The 21,634-nt window shown below is 40.9% G+C and overlaps 1 protein-coding gene across 1 annotated transcript; it reads left to right on the top strand.

Moving 5' to 3' along the window:
* Positions 1–4,978: 4,978 nt before the first annotated feature.
* znf219 (zinc finger protein 219) lies at positions 4,979–18,501 on the top strand. The gene is made up of 5 exons (XM_026215787.1): positions 4,979–5,167; positions 10,935–11,025; positions 11,121–13,185; positions 13,555–13,698; positions 14,482–18,501. The coding sequence occupies exons 3-5, from the start codon at positions 11,124–11,126 to the stop codon at positions 15,612–15,614; spliced, it is 3,339 nt and encodes a 1,112-aa protein (XP_026071572.1). The 5' UTR covers positions 4,979–5,167; positions 10,935–11,025; positions 11,121–11,123; the 3' UTR covers positions 15,615–18,501.
* The last annotated feature ends 3,133 nt before the right edge of the window (positions 18,502–21,634 follow it).

Raw genomic sequence — 21,634 nt, forward strand, 5'->3', positions numbered from 1 at the left:
GAATCACGACTTACTTATAGCAAAACGTTTAAATTAGTTGTCATAACTCTTGGATAAAAAGTTGTAAAAAAATGACTCGATGTTATGAGATACTAAGTCATAATTATGAGATAAAAAAAAAAGTTAAATCATGATATAAAAGATAAGTGTGACTGAAAAAAATAGTGATCATTATGAGATACAAAGTTAAAATCATGTTGAAAAGTTAAAATACTTCAAGACTCATGAGATAAAGTCAAAATTATGAGTCATTATAATGAGATGCTAAGTCAAAAGTCAAAATCATGACATAGATGAAATAAATATGTAATGACAAATTGTTATTAAAAAAGATAAGACTATCATAATTTAGATTTTATCTCGTGACTGAAAATTATGAGAAAGTTATAATGTGACACAAAAAGTTGGATTTTAATTCCACAACTATATCGTAGTTATGATTTACTATTTCATAAAATTGACTCTTTACATTGTAAGTATGGTTAGTTAAGATAGAAAAACATGACCTTTTATCTTATGTGCTTCCATAGAATTATTATTATTATTAAAACATAAAAAAGTATCTGTATGATGTTAATTGTGGAAAGGCATCATCTGGAAAGGGTCCATACTCTGACTTCACGACTGAAACGATGGTGAACTCGGAGGCAAGGAAGAGCCGGATTCAAGTCCAGAAGATGAATTACTAGAAAACATGAGATACAAAACAATACAAAGCATCTCAGAAACTAAGAACATAGTTCAGTTAGAGCACTCAGAACACTAAAGACATCAACGAAACAAGCTTTGAGCAAGAAAAACACTGGTTGAAATACACACTGGGTAACTGATTTCCAACTTGCAGGTGCAAACACTCAGGAGCTGTCAATGGGAACAGGAAACAGTAAACAAGAACAGAATACAAATGAAAAGTCCATAACAAGATGCACAAAGACATTAAATACATTGCATAGATAACCTTTGTCATCTCCTTTGAATGATATACTCACCGGCCAATGCAATGTCTTATTTTTATGTATTTTTCCCCATGAATTGCTGATATGTGATTTACTTGCAATTTAATAAATTCTTATTTAATTAACTTGCAATTATTTATTTTAAGCAATATACACAATGAGGTCTAAAAGTCAAAAATATAATGCATGATTATTATTTTTATTTATAAATTAAATGATCAGCATTAAAAAAATAAATAATGCATTTTTCTTATATTCCTGTTTTGCTTTAATGACAGCTGACACAAACTCCACAAGTCTGTGCCAAACCAGATGATCACGCTGACATTTCTTATCCGCTTTCATAATACATTTATTTCCCAGTTTAAATTAGACTTCAGCATAAGCAGTGATTAAATGCATCTTGCCTTCTGCACCTTCTCCAATGGTCTTATATAGATTCGAGAGAGCAACAGCCGTGCACCTGCCAGCTTTCCCCCGTCTGCATCTGAGTCTGTGTGTGTGTCTGCGTCTGAGCATGCGTCTGTGTCTGTGTCTGCATCTGAGTCTGTTTCTGCACCTGAGTCTGCGTCTGAGTATGCATCTGAGTCTACGTCTGTTTCTGCATCTGAGTCTGTTTCTGCACCTGAGTACGCGTCTGAGTCTGCATCTGAGTCTACGTCTGTTTCTGCACCTGAGTCTGTGTCTGTGTTTGCTTCTGAGTCTGCGTCTGAGTCTGCGTCTGTGTCTGAGTCTGTGTCTGAGTCTGCATCTGAGTCTGTGTATGTGTCTGAGTCTGCGTCTGTTTCTGCACCTGAGTCTGTGTCTGAGTATGCGTCTGAGTCTGTGTCTGCATCTGAGTCTGTGTCTGAGTATGCGTCTGAGTCTGCATCTGAGTCGGTGTCTGCATCTGAGTCTGTTTCTGCACCTGAGTCTGTGTCTGCACCTGAATCTGAGTCTGCGTTTGAGTCTGCGTCTGAGTCTCCATCTGCCTGAGTCTGTGTCTGAGTCTGCGTCTTTTTCTGCACCTGAGTCTGAGTCTGCGTCTGAGTCTGCATCTGTGTCTCCATCTGTTTCTGCACCTGAGTCTGTGTCTGAGTCTGTGTCTGAGTCTGTGTCTGAGTCTGCGTCTGAGTCTGCATCTGTATCTCCATCTGTTTCTGCACCTGAGTCTGTGTCTGAGTCTGTGTCTGAGTCTGCGTCTGTGTCTGCATCTGAGTCTGCGTCTGTTTTTCTGCACTTGAGTCTGTGTTTGCTCCTGAATATGAGTCTGTGTCTGAGTCTGCGTTTGAGTCTGAGTCTGCACCTGAGTCTGCGTCTGAGTCTGTGTCTGAGTATGCGTCTGAGTCTGCATCTGAGTCGGTGTCTGCATCTGAGTCTGTTTCTGCACCTGAGTCTGTGTCTGCACCTGAATCTGAGTCTGCGTTTGAGTCTGCGTCTGAGTCTCCATCTGCCTGAGTCTGTGTCTGAGTCTGCGTCTTTTTCTGCACCTGAGTCTGAGTCTGCGTCTGAGTCTGCATCTGTGTCTCCATCTGTTTCTGCACCTGAGTCTGTGTCTGAGTCTGTGTCTGAGTCTGTGTCTGAGTCTGCGTCTGAGTCTGCATCTGTATCTCCATCTGTTTCTGCACCTGAGTCTGTGTCTGAGTCTGTGTCTGAGTCTGCGTCTGTGTCTGCATCTGAGTCTGCGTCTGTTTTTCTGCACTTGAGTCTGTGTTTGCTCCTGAATATGAGTCTGTGTCTGAGTCTGCGTTTGAGTCTGAGTCTGCACCTGAGTCTGCGTCTGCCTGAGTCTGCGTCTGAGTCTGCGTTTGAGTCTGAGTCTGCCTCTGAGTCTGTGTCTGAGTCTGCATCTGCCTGAGTCTGAGTCTACGTCTGAGTCTGCCTCTGAGTCTGCGTCTGCCTGAGTCTGCGTCTGAGTCTGTGTCTCCGTCTGCACCTGAGTCTGAGTCTGCATCTGAGTCTGTGTCCGAGTCTGCGTTTGAGTCTGAGTCTGTGTCTGAGTCTGCGTTTGAGTCTGAGTATGCGTCTGAGTCTGTGTCTGCGTCTCCCTGAGTCTGCATCTGCGTCTGCCTCTGAGTCTGCGTCCGAGTCTGTGTCTGAGTCTGCGTTTGAGTCTGAGTCTGCCTCTGAGTCTGCGTCTGAGTCTGCGTCTGCCTGAGTCTGTGTCTGCATTTGCGTCTGCCCCTGAGTCTGTGTCTGAGTCTGAGTATCCGGCCTGCTCTGCCCCACTGCTCTCACTGCAGCTGTCGGGCGTTGTCATGGCCATCGCCACGGTGCTATTGTCATGGCGATATTACAGTATCAATACCCTGACACTGCGACAAAGAGACAGCAGCCAGTGCCTCATCACTCCACCCCTTTAACCCCTCTCCTCTCCTCTCATTCTCCCTCCATCCTCACCAATCGATCCCTCCATCTCTGACTAAATATGTGCATATTGATTCCACATCATCCCCTGCTCTTCTCTTCCATCCCTCTCTCTCTTTCTTTCTCTCTAACATCTATCAGATTTCATCTCCCCCTTTGACCACCCTTACGTCACTCTTTTCCTCCTCTTCATCTGTCATTTCATCTCCCTTTTTTCACTCCTTCCTGTTCTCCTTGCCATCCCCCCACCTCTGCATGTTTTTTTCTTTCTTTCTCTCTTTTTTTGTCTGCGTCTCTCTCACTCTCTGCATATTAATTGGTGTATTTGTGCTGCGGCGTACAAGACAATCAAAGCGTTGGGGGCGGGTGATGATATGACTGTATCAGACACCACACACAATACACAAACACACACAATCGCGTGAGCTGACAGTCAGAGGTGTGTGTGAGTTAATATATTGAGATTCCTCTCCAAAATCATCCTCAATCTCCCAAAAACATGGCCTCTGAACCAGACAAACACACCTGTGCGCACAGAGCATCCAGCAGCAGAAATGATACCCAGTCTGACATCTGAGGGATTTCAATCTGTGCATATTTAAATTTTTATTTCAAATTTCCAAAGGCCTAATTGGCCTAAATAATAATAATAATAATAATAATAATAATAATAATAATAATAATAATAATAATAATAATAAATAACAGTAGCTGGCCATATAATGTATGTTTGTAGGCCTATAGTTTTAGATGTCAGGCCAAAAGAGGGCAAATAGCAGACATTTATATTGGAGTGTGTGTGTGTGTGGGGGGGGGGGGGGGGGGGGCTTATATTTAAATAATAATTATTTGTTGATATTGTTAATGAAGTTATTAATTGTCACACGGAAAATTGACTGAATCTCATATACAAAGCTTTTCTGTTATTGGCTTTAACACATAACAGTATGCGGTTATTCATGGATCTCTGGTCAATAGAGGGCAAATATTAGATTCATATTTATATCTTTAAGAAGATATGTAGTATATTCATATAGTCTTTTAAAATTATATTTAGAGAGAAATTATTATTATTATTATTATTATTGACTTTGCTATTATTTCTTGTTTTAGATAAAAGTGCCAATGATCATACTGTACAAATGCATGGTAAATGTATTTATTTATCTATGTGTTTGTTTGTTTGTTTATTATTATTATTATTGTTGTTGTTGTTGTTGTTATTATTATTATTATTATTATTATTATTATTGTTATTATTATTATTATTATTGTTATTATTGTTATATTTATTTTTATAGTGAGTAGAACTAGAATAGTGGATGGTGACCCGCGCGCGCGCACCTGCGCAGCTTCCCATGGTGCGCGCGACACAATCACAAGTATCTCGCAACACAAATTGCAGAAGCCCTTTCTGAGGTGCAACAAAGTGAAGAAGAAACGTTCACGATCTTCAGAAGACGTTAGGTGCAACTCTGAGCCCCGCGAGAGACTCGCACGCGATTTGTAAGCGCGCGCCGTGTCAAAAGTCCATCCCGCCAATCTACAGATCGCTTTAAAATGGTGCCTCCGCGAGATTATAATTACATTTGCAACCTACAGCCTCCGCCTCTCTCTCTCTCATTCACTCACTCACGAGCGCACAATAAATGGATCTTTGAGAAAAGAGAGAGAGAGAAAGAGAGAGACGTGTGAGGAAAGGAGGAGGAGGAGAAGATAGAGAGGGCAGGAGGGAGGGGGCATCGGCGTATGCTTGTACACAACTACCCCTGATTTCCATTTTTTTCCCTAACTCGTAATGTATTTAATTCAAGTGAAACGTAATCATGACGTGTGTTGTCATTAATCTCCTCGCCGCCTCTCCCGTAAGTACATTCAGCCTTACTTTCAGCACAAATACCCGATTCATCTCAAATAACTGACCTAATCTAAGCTTTTTGAACGATTTTACTGATGCACATTGCTCGCGACTGTAACGTGTGCGCGCACGGACAGTTTTAGACGTTTTAAAAGCGACTGTTGTCGCCTTCATAAACAACAAATATCCGACGACGACTTTTTTGGGGGCTCTGATCCGGGTAATGCAGAGCCATGGATACGGAATAGGCGTCGCGTTATTTTTCACGCAGGCTACATGCACCGGGACACTGGCTCTCGTGTGTCTCTGTTAGCGCGCATCATACGTGTTCTCACACATACACACTTCTTCACTTTTGTCTCGTGCCGTGTATGTTGCCGGTGTGTGTGTGTGTGCGTGAGCGCGCGCGCGCGTGCGTGTGTGTCCTGAAAGAGATGCGAGACTCGGGCATGGAAATGCAACTTTAGTTATTTAAGGCCCTTGAATATTTCCACAGCTTCGAGTGTGGAAAAAAGGTGTCCCGAACTGAGGAGAACAGGATGACTGAAGACGTGTGAACTTTGTTTGAAGGTTTTTATTTTAAGCAACCGTTCATTTCTCCACTGCTGCAACATCGCAAAGTTTATACTTTATGAGAAGCTTTAGTTTGTTCTGGTTCGCATGTTTGAATTTACTCTTGTAGGTCGATACAGATCGGACATTTTTTTTAGCAGCTGAAAAGCAGCTTATTAATAACCTCGAAAATCACGTGAAAGCTCTCCGTGCGTGTTAATATAATAACTCTTAGGACTGCACGCGCTCTGTCCTCACAGATGCGCGCTCGTAACCGCTGTTTAAACTCTAGCGCAAAACCCGCAGATTCCAGTTTTACCGACGGCCCTAAACACGTAAAGTTTCACGCATCGCTCGACGCTGTTTTGTCACGATAGCGGCGAGATTGGCAGCGGATTTCAAGACGAAACCCCGCGATGGCACTCTTCAGCTGCGCCCTGATCGCGTGTCCTTTCCCCCTCCCTTTATCTTTTGTTGAAAGAAAATCAGGAAGAAAATGGAGCGCACAACATCCCGTCCCAAAAGCTGCATTTCTGCCTCCGTTTGGGAAAACGATGCCGTTTGCTTCTGTAAATCGCGATTTTATGCTCGTGCGCGAATGTTTGCGTCCGCGGGAGGACGCGTCGTGATAGCGTTTGTTTGTGAGCATTTATTTATTTCATTAATGTGCCTTTTTAATTGAGATGGCCGCGAGAGAGAAGGCGACTGAAAATGGTTGCGCGTTACTGACGCACATCACGCGAGGAACTTCCTCTCGACACACGACAGGGTCAACTGATGTCCTGCAAATACATCCGCCGAGAAACTTTAGGCATATAAATATATCTAAATGAAAATCAGATAAGGTGGCATTCCTTTCCATTATTTAACGCTGGCACAGATTTGGGGCATTGCTCGCATGAGGGGTGACGGACTGAGACCTGCCCCCTGAACTGACGTGCCATTTTGACGGATAAAGAGCGCAGAGCAGCACAGAACAGTGCCCTGTTAACACCTCTCAAACCCAGATGTGCTCCATGACCTGCACATCTGGATCAGCTGTTGCAGGGGCTCAGATTCTGACCCAATCATCCGTAGATTTTCGGCTTGGTTTGAGGTCTCAAAGCACAAACATGAATGACAAAATAAGCAACATAGTATATCCCATAATTTGAATTTAGGGAACTGGGATTTACCTTAAATATTATGCAGATCAAAATCACATGCTTGCAAATAATGAAAACATTTTTATGTACTTGTTTTATGAAAGGAACAACAGGTTGTCAGTTCGAATATTTGTGCGTTTGGTGACTGACAAACATGTCTGTGTGTTATGCATCATAAGAATATGCCACCTGCATGCAGTTTTACCAGGTTTGACCACTGCTTTTGAATGGTGAAACAGAATTATGTTAATTTAGTCTCAATGTATAATATTTGTGATGTCAATAGATCTCATACTTTTATGACTTGACATTTTTTTTTTTTTTTTTTTTTTTACAAAAGCATTGTCAAATTCAGAAGATATGTGTCTGTTTGAGCTCCTCTCAGATGCCTGAAGCTAAACTTTTGTGCACTTGTTGCACACTGCAAACACCTTACAACTCGTTCCATTGGTGGAGGTCAGAGGTGCGCTGTTCATTGTGAAACAAAAGCAAACTAATTCTGATTGAAACTGATGACTTCTTTAGATCAACCACCTGAATCTGATCTCATATATAATATATATATATATATATATATATATATATATATATATATATATATATATATATATATATATATAATATATAATCAAATTATCTGTCACTGCCTACAGATGATGCCAGACATGTCTTCGAAATCTAAAGCAAATGCATTTGGGTTTTTCCGAAGGGTTAAATCACTGTCATCCAGGAGCATTAATGTTCAAACCACAAATGTAGTGTGTTCAAACGTGGTTGAAGTTATCAAATCAAACATGTCTTGGATCCTGTTCACACCTGCATTTACCGTTATTGAATCACCTGGAATGGCTTTGTATACCATGTATAAACAAATAAAAAATATAATATTGTGCCACTCTCCTTCAACTTGTTCCAAACCTGAATGAGTTCCTTTCTTTTTTGGAACAAAATAAGATATTCTGAAGAATGCTGATAGCCAAACAGCTGATGGCCTCCTATTGACTTCCATAGTATTCTATTTAATTATATTTTTTCCTTGATAAGGGAATCATTCAGAGCATCCACTGTTTGGTTTACAGCACTTTTCAAAATTTGCTTAACACAGAAGAATGAAATTCAGGTTAGAATCAACTTAAGGGTGAGTAAATGATGACTTAACAAGAATTCAACAAGAGCTCTCTGTGCTGTAAACTTGACGGTGAACCGGAAAACTGCAGTTTTTTTGGTGAGGTCTTCAGATCTGACTGTTGAGAATAATTAGATTTACTTGTACCTTAGTGTAGGAACATTTCAATGCCGATATCTCTGTTTCACGCTCTGTTAAGATTGTGACGTTTTGAACTTCTCTTTTCAGCATCTTTGAACTGAACCTTCAAACTATCCGCAAGTCTCTCAGAGTAGTATAAATCGAGGAGATCAGGTGAAGGTTTAGGATGACTTGAAATTGCAACCTAAAATGAGGACATTGAAGGGAAGGAGAACTTTGCACACACTTGAGTCGCTGTGTGTGGGAGCTGGGATCTGTGAGAGATAAAGTTCAGGCCAAGGTTAGAAACAGGAAATGAATTTTGTCTTTGGGGATTTGTTGTATGACTGCAACAATCCAGAATCATACACACACTGACCTTAGAAATCCTACTCAGAGATACAAGAAAGGTAAAGTGCAGTTCAAGCCTCACACACATCACATACTGAGCAATCGGTTTTTTATCTTAGTCTTTCTCACGATTTAAAGATATCGCTCTCTTTCTCTCGCTCTCTCATCAAAGAACAGTCTGCGATAAAGCCACTCATGTTATATTTTCAAGGCCACGAGCCTCGAGTCTTTCAGTAAGTATGAATGATCTCTTCTTAGTCTTTAGATATGTTACATGGCTTCACTGTTGGAGACCCAGTGTGTCCTCGCACCGAACGCAGGAGACGTTATTTCAGGTGCTCGAGGCTAAAGAATACGAACCGCTGAGAGAAAAATATCTGTTTTATCAAAGATGACTCAAGTGCTTGTTCAGTCGTTTCACGAGTGGTTTTTCAGGGAGAGTAAAGTTGTGCGCACTGTAAACGTGTTCTTGTGAAAAGCGACCCTATTTAAAATACTGGTACTTCAGTAGTAAACATTCAATAAAACTAATTAGTGATACCTAGATAACGAAATAATCAGTTGACTTCAATCAGATTTCTACAGATGATGCAAACAGATTGATTTTTTTTTTTTTTCTCAACACAATTTATCTCCATGGGATGCATTTATTACTTAATGTTGACTTTTGACTTTTTTGACATTTCTAATTAGCAAAGGTTCCAAAACAGACATGCATCAAATCATTTTAATAGCAGCTACATTACATGCACTTCTTTCAAACGACAGCAGACTATTTCTCTTTTCTCATTTTCTGTTTATACGATATTCATTTCAGTGCATACAAAGCAGTAAGTTAAATAGCCGTTGCATGTACCCCAAGAAGGCACAAAATGTGCAAGTGTGTATTTGCATTTGTGTTTGTACAGGGAGTGTAGCATGTGGCCATTCAGACAAAGGTGTTTAGCATGCATGAATCATCTAGTGACTAGGTGCCATATTGAGTGTGTATGTGTGTGTGCATTATTTGTGCATGCTGCTTTATCGCTCTCCTGCCTTCATCTCTCCCCTCCCCCCTCTGTCTAGCACCTTATCACTCTCTCCATCTATCCAAATTTGGAGAAGCTTTATTGGCGTGACAGGGTTGGTCAGACACAAACGTGTCTGTCAAGGCGGAACAGTGCATTGCCATGACGATATTCATATGATAATAATGCCAGCAGACCAAACAGACCACAAGATCCTCCAATGCAGAGCAGAACACTCTGTCCCCTTTCTCGACAGATTTACTCATCAAATATGCTCATTCAGAATGTATTTGTGTTCTTCATTAGTTTTTTCTTCACTAACACCCCCATCCTTCTCTATATTGCCTGTCTGTCTCTCTCCTCTCTTTTCTTTTCTCTTCGCCATGTTGGCAGGCCCCAATCTACCAGCTGATATCAGCATTCCCTGGCACTGTGCCAACTGGCACCGCTGCAGAGAGACAGAGAGAGAGAATGATAGAATGAAAGAAAATCAGTCAGGAACAGAGGGAGAAAGGAATGAGGGTGAAAAGAGAAAGAAGTACAGGGGGTGGAATCACAATCTATGGAAGTGAAAAGGCAGAAGGAAGGGAAAAAGGACAATGATGGGGGGATTAAGAGAAAGAAAGAAAGAAAGAAAGAAAGAAAGAAAGAAAGAAAGACAAGGGGGGGGGGCAGTATGACTGATATAGTGTGATATCGTTGTGAGTCACGGCTGAGCTAAAATTGACAACTGGCTCAGTTAGCCACCATTTCATCCAAGTCTTATGTCACAGATACACATACTTTCACACACAGTCACAGACACACAAACACACACACACACACACACTAATGCACAAATAAACGCTTGATTGTTTACATGAACCCATACTCAGAAACAGACATACAGTTCAGTCTGTTCACAGAGGTAAATACTGAAAAGAAAGAAAAAAAAAAAAAAACACCCACACAAACATAAGCGTAGTGACACATATCCAGGCATACAGACGCCATCACAGATGTTTAGCAGATTGTCTTTCTGTAATCATAAATGAAATTCATTTTCTCTTATTTATGAAATAAACAGGTGTTTATCTCTCTCTCTCTCTCTCTCTCTCTCTCTCTCTCTCTCTTTAAATTGTGTCTGGGCCTGTCTCCTGCAGACTTATGCAATGTATGCATGTGTGGCTTTATGTAATTGTTCACTTCTGTCAGTGCACTGTGTGTTAGTGTGCGCGAGTTGCTTAGGTAATGAGGGATTGATGGGGTGAGAGAAGTTCTATCTGTGTGTATGGATTGTAAGGTGTATGTATGTATTTTTGTTCTGATTTAAGCAGCTACTGTAAGTGTATTGGCAGGAAGGGTGTGTGGGGAAGTCCAAACATCTCACGCCCATCCTGTTTGGGACAGTCCATGTCCTGCTCTGCCCTTAGACCCGTACATAGGAACAAATGTGTGTACACTAATTTTTTTATTCTGTGTTTTACTTGACAGGAGACTGTTGGAGGTGGTCAGGCAGATTGCCATAATCAGAATGCACCCTCTTTAATTCAAGGAAGTGAAGCATGGCATAGACACATAAACAGTGAGTGATCTATCTATCTATCTATCTATCTATCTATCTATCTATCTATCTATCTTTATAGATCTAATCACAATTGTCTATCTTTTCTCGCTCAGAGTATGGAATCCCCACCAGAGATTATGCTGGCTCTTTCCTGTGAGCCTCCATTGTCTCCTTCCTCTATGCCGTCTCTGGACCACAGTCCCCAATTCCTACCCCAAAGTCCTCAATCAACCCCTTCTAGCCCTCAAACTGAACTCTATGCTCCAGTATCACCATGCCCCCTTCCAGAGGCCAGCCTCCAAGATGAGGAGGAGGATGAGGAGCTGTCAACGCCCCCATCACCCACCCCAGCGGTGGCGCTGTTTCCTAGTGAATTGGAGCTTGGCAGTCCTTCATCAGACACCAGTCCTCCAGCAACACCATTAGCACCTTTTCCGGGTTTTGGAGCTCTGGAACAGGCAATCTCCTCTGGTCAAAGTACCACCTGTGATGATGAGTTGGATCTTCAGCTTTTTAACAATGATGGCATGGCTTTCCCTGGAGGGACAAGCTCTGGGCCTGGCCTAAGGTTCCCGTGCCATGTGTGTGGAAAGAGGTTCCGCTTCCAGAGTATTTTGTCCCTGCATGCTCGAGCACACAGTTTAGACAGGGAGCGTCGAGCTTCAGCTCCCTACCGGACCACACATGCCAAACTGCAGCAGAACCATGTGGGCAACAGTGTACTCCAAAATCTCAACAACAGAGAGCCTGGTCTGAAACTGAGTCCATTATCTGGGTCATTACAAAAGAGTATAGATGAAGACATGGTTCCAGAGGAACCTCTTCAAACTGCAAGCAGCCCTCAGTTCCTTTTTGAAGAAAACACTGCCCTGACTCCACCTCTAACAGAGGAAGCACCAATCTCAACCTCCTTCTCTCCACTCAGCCAAGCCCACTTGGAAGACAACACACCACCCACAGCTGCTTCGTCCTTCCGGTGTCATGCCTGTAAGGGTAAGTTCCGTACAGCTTCAGAGTTGGCTCGTCATGTGCGGATCCTCCACAACCCCTACAAATGTACAATGTGTCCCTTCTCAGCCAGTCAGGAGGAAAGCCTGGCTGCCCATCTGCAGGAGAGCCACCCACCGGAGGATCCTACCACTGAAACGGTTTTCCCTTCTCCCCCTATAACAACACCTACAGAGACTCCTCCCTCACAAATTCCAGTTGTTCCAGCTTTCCGATGTGAGACGTGTGGGCAGCGTTTTACTCAGTCCTGGTTTTTGAAGGGGCACATGCGTAAGCACAAGGACTCATTGGATCACAAGTGCCAGGTGTGTGGTCGTGGCTTCAAGGAACCTTGGTTTCTAAAGAACCATATGAAGGTGCATCTCAACAAGCTGGGCCTCAAAGCTGGATTTGGAAATCTGGGGCCAGCTGGAAATGAGCAATCCAAAGGTCCTGCAAGCACACAAGTGTTGGGGGCCCTGTATTCTAATTTGCTCCTGGCTCGCAGTATGACCAGTGGTGGTGGTTCAGGAAGTCGCACCGAGAGGTCAGATGCCAGTGCAGGCTCAAGCAAATCCTCTATATTGGGTTATTTGGGCTTACCCAAAGACAACAGCAATGGAAGTTGCATGGAGCGCCTTCAGGCAGTGGCACAGGTTGCAGAAATGGGTAATGGTGGAGGACGGGGAGGTAACACAGCAGATGGAGAGGACAAGGCAGCCATGTGGCAGCTGGTTGCTCGCAGTCTGGTAGCAGCACAGCACAACCAACAGCAACAGCAACAGCAGCAGCGATCCCATTCACACCATGAGCTTCCTTCCTCACGAGGCACAGTTGCTGGGGAAGCCAAACAGTTGAGGGCCTACCTAGGTGGAATGGGTTCTAGAGAGGAGCTAGACGGATCTAGTCAACCTTGGGAGTGTCCAGATTGCGGCAAGCTGTTCAGAAGCCTTCAGCAGGTGGTTGCCCATTCCCGTGTCCATGTCCAGAAACCACAGAAAGGTCAAAGTCCCCGAGGGGGCATGTCCAGGGAAGAGGACATTATAAACAGTGTGAGTGGTGCTCAGGCAACAGGCGGAGTAGTAGGAGGACAAAGAGCTAGTGACAATGAAGGAAGGCAAGAGGGAAAGCAATTACCATCAGGTGTTGGGGCAGCTGGGAGCTTCCATTCTGTTATATCACATCTTTCTGGTAAGGATCAACCAGCATAATCAAAAACAGCTGACTTTATCAGTACTATATATCTTATCTGTTACAATCCTTTCATACTCTATGCTATGACAATGCAGGAAACAGATTGTTTATATATATATATATATATATATATATATATATATATATATATATATATATATATATATATATATATATAGTCAGTGAAATATCAGTGAAATATATATATATATTTAACTGATACTATATATATATTTCACTGATACTAGTTTTGGAACATTTCCTTCCTGTTTTTCAGGAAGGCACGATTGTTCTTAGAAACAGTGTAGGCTCAGATTATATTTCAAAGCAATTGCTTTTATTCATTAAATGCTATCTCATCTCAAGGTCAGAATGGTCTAAGGGGGTCATCCTCTTCCACTTCATCTTCAAGAGAGCGTGTTCGAGGAACAGGGATAAAGGATTGCCCCTACTGTGGTAAAGCCTTCCGGTCTTCCCATCACCTTAAAGTGCACCTCCGTGTACACACAGGTAAGGCCAACATGAATAGTGGAAATGTGATTCTCAACCCAATGGCATGTGCTCACCAGAGTGTACACAAGCGGGTCCCACGAGCCATTTGAAAATAATAATATTTCAGTAAACCTATAAGATTCATAATATTAGATTACATAATCTAAAGTAAAATTATTTTATATTGATCCTACTGTATAACAATGGTAGTAAAAAGGTGCATAATCCTTCATATTCCTAATTTTAGTTTGATATGTTGTGTGCATTACACTTGTAACATATACTGTATAGACAACAAGCTCAGATCGGAAAATACCTTTTTTATTTAATGTTCAAATCTTGAGCACTTGTCCTATTTTATTCTAATTGGATGTCTTACATTATGTCTCCATTTAGATAAAGCATTTTCAGAAATCTCACAGAATTGTAAACCCCTGCATGATCATTTCCCTGATTTAGCTTGATTGAAACCATTTGCTATCAGTTTCACCCACAAAATGTCTTCTACCAAAAAAAAAAGAAAAAAAAGGGAGTGCTTTCACGGTTGATGAGAGATGGAATGTCCTAATTTAACAGTAATGCACTGGGGACTACACCTGATGTTGCATATGATGACAGGCACTGCCCTCTATCTATTACTGTGTGTAATTGCATATAGTCATTCCACACAAACAATTACTTGCTTGTTAACCACAACAGCCTCCCTTATGAAGCATTGTTATTATTATCCACATTTCTGTTATTAAAATCACATTTTAGTTTTCAATCTACTTAACAAGGGTGCTTTATTCCTTGTTTTAGGTGAGAGACCATACAAATGCCCACACTGTGATTATGCTGGCACCCAGTCTGGCTCTCTCAAGTACCACCTTCAGCGTCATCATCGTGAGCAAAGGAACGCTATGGCAGCCACTGCAAATTCCCCATCACCGAGCCTCCCCTCTCTGATTGGCTGTCCTCATGAAGGTGTGAAAAAGCGCCGTCACTCCTCCATGTCCCAGTCTTCTTTTGGGAGGGTTCCTGGAGGGGCTCCTTCTTCAAGGCACAGTCAGTCATGGGCTGCAAGCCTGCCAGAGAAGAAGGAGGACACTACTGCATCTGGACGTCACAGAGAGGGAGATGTGGAGAGTCAGTATCTCAGTCTTTCGGGGATGATGGGTACACTATTTGCCGGCGGTCTAGAACCAAGTTGGATTGGAGAGGTGCCACCTCCAAAAATGCCCAAAGTGTCTCGACGGAAACCCCTTACTACAAGCCGCATGATGTCAGCAAATGGTTACCAGGGCGGGATGCAGTCCAGTGGGTCCCAGGACGGAAGCTTTGAACCTCTGGACCTTTCCCGCCGCCCTTTACAAGATGAAGGGGGAGTGAGTAGCTCTGTCGGTGGACCATCAGGTGTCTTTAAAGGAGGGAACGACGTCCTCAGTCAATGTGTCTTCTGTCCCTTCCGGACCTCTTCTGTTGAGCTTATGGCCATGCACCTTCAGGTCAATCACACCAGCAAGTCTCGTCGCAAGAGAGGAGCCTCTCTCTCATCCGCCAATCATTCTACAAGACAAACTTTGGCCGGGTCAGACCGCGATCCGCTGGCTCTGTGGAAGTTCCTCGGTGCAGAGGACGGAGTAGCATCTCCTGAGGATTGGGTTTTGTCAAAGGCAAGAGCTGAGAATGGAGTTAGCCCAGAGAACAGGGACACAGAGGACAGTTTTGAACTGACCCCTGGAACTGTGGGACATGTCTGTGAGAAGGGACTTAAAATGAGAGAGGAGCTGGACGAGGAAGATGAGGAAGTCGATGAGGAGGAGGATGACCTGGAAGGAAATGGGAGCTTTGGAAGTGTACCCCAGAATCAGAGCAGAAGGGCTAGGTCTGTTTCATCAGACCTCGCTGCTGAGGATCTGCCCAAGGAGGAGGAAGGCGTCTTGGGGAAATAACATCAGACAAGAACCCTGGATGAGTTTGGACATAGCAGCAGGAGACAAACATTTTTGAAGTACAGTTGTCCAGGGTCCCTCGTATTATTCAAACCAAGGGCAGACCAGTCGCTATGCTAACATACTGTACAGTGTCAGTAAACAAATAACCTGCAAAATTATTTAAATCAGACTTTCCGCTTAATATATCCCCCGAGCCCTCCTTGGTTAGTGATCGATTACCTCTTCACACACACAGAGATATCCAGTATTGTATGCTAGTCCAAGCCTGCCTGTTTCGGGGCCTTCTTGAACACTGTTCTCTTGTTCCTGTCTTCTTGTCAGTGAACGCAATTCATGCCAAGTTGTATATTATTTACAATTTCCTTGCTCCTGTGAATCTTGCTTTCATCTCAACGGGGATCTGGAATGTCAATCTGGGGAGCTGGAAAAGCAAAAAAGAGACACTGTTCTTAATCGCTACGATATACAGTATTAATGCTGAGAGAGATGGACATCCTACTTCCACGTGAACTTGATCTGACTGCACGTCTTTAGCAAACCAAAGGAGTGGGCACACTTCTTACCATGCAACTGCCAGACTCTGAACAGAATGCTGTGATAACTGAACGGTACTTGTGAATCACCTCTAACAGAACAGGACAGAGTAAAGAGTATATTACCAGATATCCACACACTGCCAGTCTGCTCAGACGGGTCTTCTTCAGATATTATATCATACAGAGATTCTGCCTCTTCTATATGCTATTTCTTTCAGTGCCTGTTGATGTAAAAGGTTTTTAGCAGATTCAGTAACACAGGAATATAGTTACAGTGAATATAAACAGTATATATGTGTAGTTGTGCTAGAGCGTAGAGTTCTGTGACAATATGGTGGCAGTTTGTGTGACTATGTCAGCTGTGAATGAAACAATGAATGAGCCCAGAGCACCACATGTGGGAACAGCTGGCCGTTTGACAAGGCCCCTATGGAAGTGTTTACATTACAGACACCAACAGGATTTCGGTGTGGAATCCAGACCACTGTTACTTTGGAAATATTTCAAATATCAGGGTTCAAAATGAATCGCAATCTAGAAAATGGAGGCTCTGCAATATATCCTAAATATTCCTGTGATATCTCAGATTCTCAAACCACCCTAGAGAGGGTGGAAAGTGGGTCTCTAAACATTCAGAAAACATTTCTTTTTTTTTTTACATCAAAAACTGGAAAAAGTAAAAATAAGTAAATAACACACACTAACAAATTCAGACATCCCAGTAGAACATATGTAGCTTTTGTAAAGATAAGAGATCACAAAAGAGGACAAAACATATGTTGTTTTCCTTTTAAGAAGTGTTAATGGAAACAGATATGGGTATAAGTTTTATAATAATTATAAAATAAGACTGCTTCAGAATGTTTTTAGAGCACTGTGCAAAGTTTATTTGCCCCTTAACTCACTTTTGTTTTGCCTTTAAATGCAGACCAAACTTTAATATTTTTTTTTCCACAAACCATTTATTTTTCATAATGCTGCAGATTCAATTCACGTTCCCTTAAACTGTGTTTTTACATATCTATAAATCAACAAATCAATCATTTAGACACACAATCAATGTTAAAGCTTGCCTGATGATCTTGAAACTTCAGTGATTGCTAATATATATGTATAAGCTGATGCAGAAATCGTGTCCAAGACATGTCCCAGTATCAGCATTGTGAGTCTGACTGATCTGCTTGCCAAATTTGATTTGATGTAATCGTGTTGCATTTTTGATGTGAAATTAGCACATCTTACAAATAATGATCTAGTTTCCTCGTCCATCTCTGTGAAATCATTTTCATCGGGTCATCTCATTTTTATCGTTAGACAGAGAGGAGGCGGTACCTTTGTCTGGTGATTGACAGAGGCTGGCCTTAATACGTGCGTTATCGTGTCCTTGTTTCATGTGTAGAGTATCTTACGTTTTCGGTTAACCCCTGATGTGGTGTTCCTTTGAGATAACAGTCAAGCCACTGTGCCTTCTGTCCTGAGCACTTCCTCAAGTATTTTGTAAGCTCACCAAAAGCACTTAGCCCCTACTGTTTCACTTTGTATTCTTTGTTAAACTGCTCTGTACATCTCTATTTGATCCTCTGTATTGTAGGGGACATTTCCATTCCATATAATGAGTGTCATTCCATCATTCTTCATTCCATCTCCTGTTTCCCCTTCCCTTTATCATATGCACCACTGAAAGTTAAGTACTATCTAGCTCCGAGGCCTTTTCAGAAGTTACTTTAATTTCTACAATTTGATGCCGATGAGATGAATTCCAGCTCTTCTGCTTATAATTATTATCATTGTTCTTTTTTGTCTCATTGAAGAAAAAAAAAGCAAAAAAAAAAAAAAAAAAACATGAACAAAATGTGTGTTTTGAATGTTGTACAGATAGAAATAGAGATGTTGTGTTTCTAACAAGAGATCAAACCATGATACCTGCTCTCCATCGCTCCCTGCGCAGCCAAACATCTGCTTCAGCAATGATGTGGCTCTTTTAGGACGGCCTAACTGTGTATAGGGATCAGGGCAATAGTATTGTTTTGTGTGTTTGTGTGTGTGTGTGCATTGATGTCTTAAAAATGTATATTTTGTGATGATATACAGACACTGTGAAATAAGCATAAAGTATTCCCAAACAGTGATGCGCTGCTCAAAAATTCACTACTTTTAACATGCACCTTTTTTTTCCTTTTTATTCCACCAGAAGTGTGTGAATTCATAAATATTAACCAGTGAGAGGGGGGAGGTGGAGAGAAGGTCTGGGTTTGGTCTTTTCAGTAGCTGACTGCTGTTGGTGGCAGAGGAAGCTGATCTAACATAGTAGTGACTAATATGAAATTGTGGATTGAAAAAAAAAAAAAGAAAAAAAAAAAACAGTAGAAAAGATTCAATAAAATTCAACAAAAAAAAAACATGTTTTGCTTGCCGAAAGATGTTTTGCATTGCATTACAGTCCATGCTATGTTTTATGTATGTATGTGTGTGTGTGTGTGTTCATGTTTTAGTAAAGCATGTGCTCGGGGATAAATGGTCATCACACTGATATATTCACATATGGGAGGTGAAGGGTGTAATTTTTGTGACATTAAAATACTCCTACCCCAGTTTTACATGCAGAGTCACATTAAGGTTGACTTTGTAAATAGTGTAGCATTAAAAGCATTGGACTTCCAATACGGTCTGTTGTAGGGTGGTTCTACTTGTTTGTTCAAAATGCACCCTTACTTGGGTAGGAAAAAAAAATTAGGATAATATTGTTTGTTCAACTTCACCTTCAAGTTATTTTTTTGTATAGCGATTTTCACGATACAAATTGTTTTACAAAAAAATCAAGTTTCTACAATGTATTTTGTAGTAGCTTATCAGTTGCAGTCCAAAATTATGAGATGCATTATTCGAATGCTTGGTGAAAGAGATGTGTTTTTGATCTAAATTTAAACTGAACCCCAAATGTTTGGGATCCAAATGTGAAAAAGCTTCACTTCCTTTAGTTGACTTTGCTATCCTAGGAACTACCCAAAGTCCAGCGTTTTGTGACCTTATGTATCATGATGGATTGTAGCGTAAAAGACTGGTAGAAGACTAGTTAGATACACAGGAGCTAAACCTTTAAAGGTGCTGTAGGAAACTTTTGTAAAAAAATATTTTTTACATATTTATTAAACCTGTCATTATGTCCTGACAGTAGAATATGAGACAGATAATCTGTGAAAAAAATCAAGCTCCTCTGGCTCCTCCCAGTGTCCTATTGCCATTTGCAGAAACTCCATCGCTCCTGGTAAAAAATAACCAATCAGAGCTGCGGTCCGTAACTTTGTTTGTGTTCAAAATGTAGAAACATTTATATAATAAGCGAGTACACCATGAATCCATTTTCCAAACCGTGTTTTTGGCTTGTCCTGAATCACAAGGGTGCACCTATAATAAGTGTTTATATTCGGACTATTTTAGATTGCTTCGGGGATACCGCGGCGGAGTAACCCAGTACCTTTGTGATTCTTCATAGACATAAACAGAGAGAAGTAGTTTCGGCTACGATGTTCTTCCGCAAGACGCAAGCAGTTCTGTTTATTAACCGCTAGAGCGTCAAAAGTTCCCTACCGCAGCTTTAAGGGCCTTACAGGTAAGATGCAGGACAATAACAGGTAACATGATTCATAGCTTGGCAATGTTTCTGAGATGGAATAATGTTTTTTTTTTTTTTTTTTTTTTTTTTTTTGTAATTTGGGAAATATGGTTTTCATAAGACAAGTTGCTGTCTGATATAACAGACAGATTTTTCACTGTAGAGGAAGTAACATCTGTCTAGTTGCAAATTGTAATCCAAGGTGATTTTGTTTTTGGTCCAATAAGTAATATCTCTGTTTTATCCGAATTTAATAGGATAAAATTATTGGTTATCCAATCTTTTTGCATTATTTACATAGTCTGTTTCATCTGGTCTTGTTGAGATATATAGTTGAGTATCATCAGCATAACAGTGGAAACTAATCTTGTATTTTCTAATAATATTACCAAGGGGAAACATGCATGTTGAAAATACCAGACAACCTAGGACAGATGCTTGTGGCACTCCATAAAGTGGTAGCGAACGGACCGGTAGGATCTAAACCATCTTAGAGCCTGCCCTTGAATGCCTGTATAGTTTTGTCATCGATCTATGAGTATGTCATGATCTATGGTGTCGAACGCAGCACTAAGATCAAGTAAAACTAGCAATGAGACACAGTCTTGGTCTGACTCAAGAAGTAGGTATTTGTAATTTTAACAAGTGTAGTGTTTTTTTTGTTTTTTTTTGCAGGAAGGAGCACAATTGAGGAGACACAACTAAATTTTGACATAAATTGAATATTTGAAATAGGTTTGTAATTTGCCAGTTCACTAGGATATAGTTGTGGTTTCTTAATAAGAGGCTTAATAACCGCCAACTTTAATGGTTTTGGGACGAGACCTAAAGATAACAACAAGTTTATAATATTGAGAAGCGGTTCTTCTGCTACAGGTAACAGCATTTTTTAGTAATTTAGTGGGTACAGGATCTAATAAACATGTTGTTGGTCTAGATGCAGTGATACGTTTATTTAGCTCTTCCTGTCCTATAGTTGTAAAGCACTGGAGTTTATCTTTGGGTGAGATGAATGAAACTGAAGTTTTAGATGCTGTAGAATCTACATTTGTTATTGTATTTCTGATGTTGTCGATACTATATTTACCAGTGAATAAATTCCTAAAGTCATTACTATTAAACTATGAGGGAATATTTAGATTGGGTGGTGTCTGGTTATTTGTTAATCTAGCCAATGGGCTAAATAAAAACCTTGGATTGTTATGGTCATTTTCTATGAGTTTGTGGATATGCTCAGCCCTGGCAGTTTTTAGAGTCTACAGCTGGAAATACAGTTTTTTCATGCAATTCTAAAAACTTGCAAGTTCATTTTTCTCCATTTGCTCTCAAGACTCTTGAGAGAATGGGTATCACTGTTATATCATGGCACAGTTTGTTTTTCTCTAACCTTTTTCAATTTGATGAGGGCAACAGCTTCTAAAGAAATAAAGAAGATAGTGCTCATGTAGCTAGTTCATGTATTTATGCTTACACAGAGCAGTTGAGATAAATCAGGCAGTTTATTCATGAATATATATTTAGTGATTGGAACAATAGTTCTGCCCAGACAATAATGCGGAGCCATATAGTTAATATCAATGATACGTAGCATGCACAATACAAGGAAATGGTCAGTAACATCATCACTTTGAAGTACGATATCTATATCAGTAAGATCGATTCCATGCAATGTAATTAAATCTAGTATATGATTATAACGATGAGTGGGCCCGTTGACATTTTTCTTGACTCCAAAAGAGTTTATTAGGTCAGTAAATGCAAGTCCTAATGGATTGTTTGTATTATCAATCTGAATGTTAAAATATCAGACAATTAGCACTTTATTAACTGTAATCAAAAGGTCTGAGAGAAAATCTGCAAATTTTTTT

This window comes from Carassius auratus, chromosome 32 (assembly GCF_003368295.1).
Source record: "Carassius auratus strain Wakin chromosome 32, ASM336829v1, whole genome shotgun sequence".
In the NCBI taxonomy this organism is placed as follows: Eukaryota; Metazoa; Chordata; class Actinopteri; order Cypriniformes; family Cyprinidae; genus Carassius; species Carassius auratus.

Bases quoted from the DNA above. Each gene is read 5' to 3' on its own strand.
- znf219 (XM_026215787.1), top strand. From the start codon at position 11,124: ATGGAATCCCCACCAGAGATTATGCTGGCTCTTTCCTGTGAGCCTCCA. The intron at 13,186-13,554 runs GTAAGGATCAAC...TCTCATCTCAAG, and splicing joins TGTTATATCACATCTTTCTG to GTCAGAATGGTCTAAGGGGG. The intron at 13,699-14,481 runs GTAAGGCCAACA...TCCTTGTTTTAG, and splicing joins GCACCTCCGTGTACACACAG to GTGAGAGACCATACAAATGC.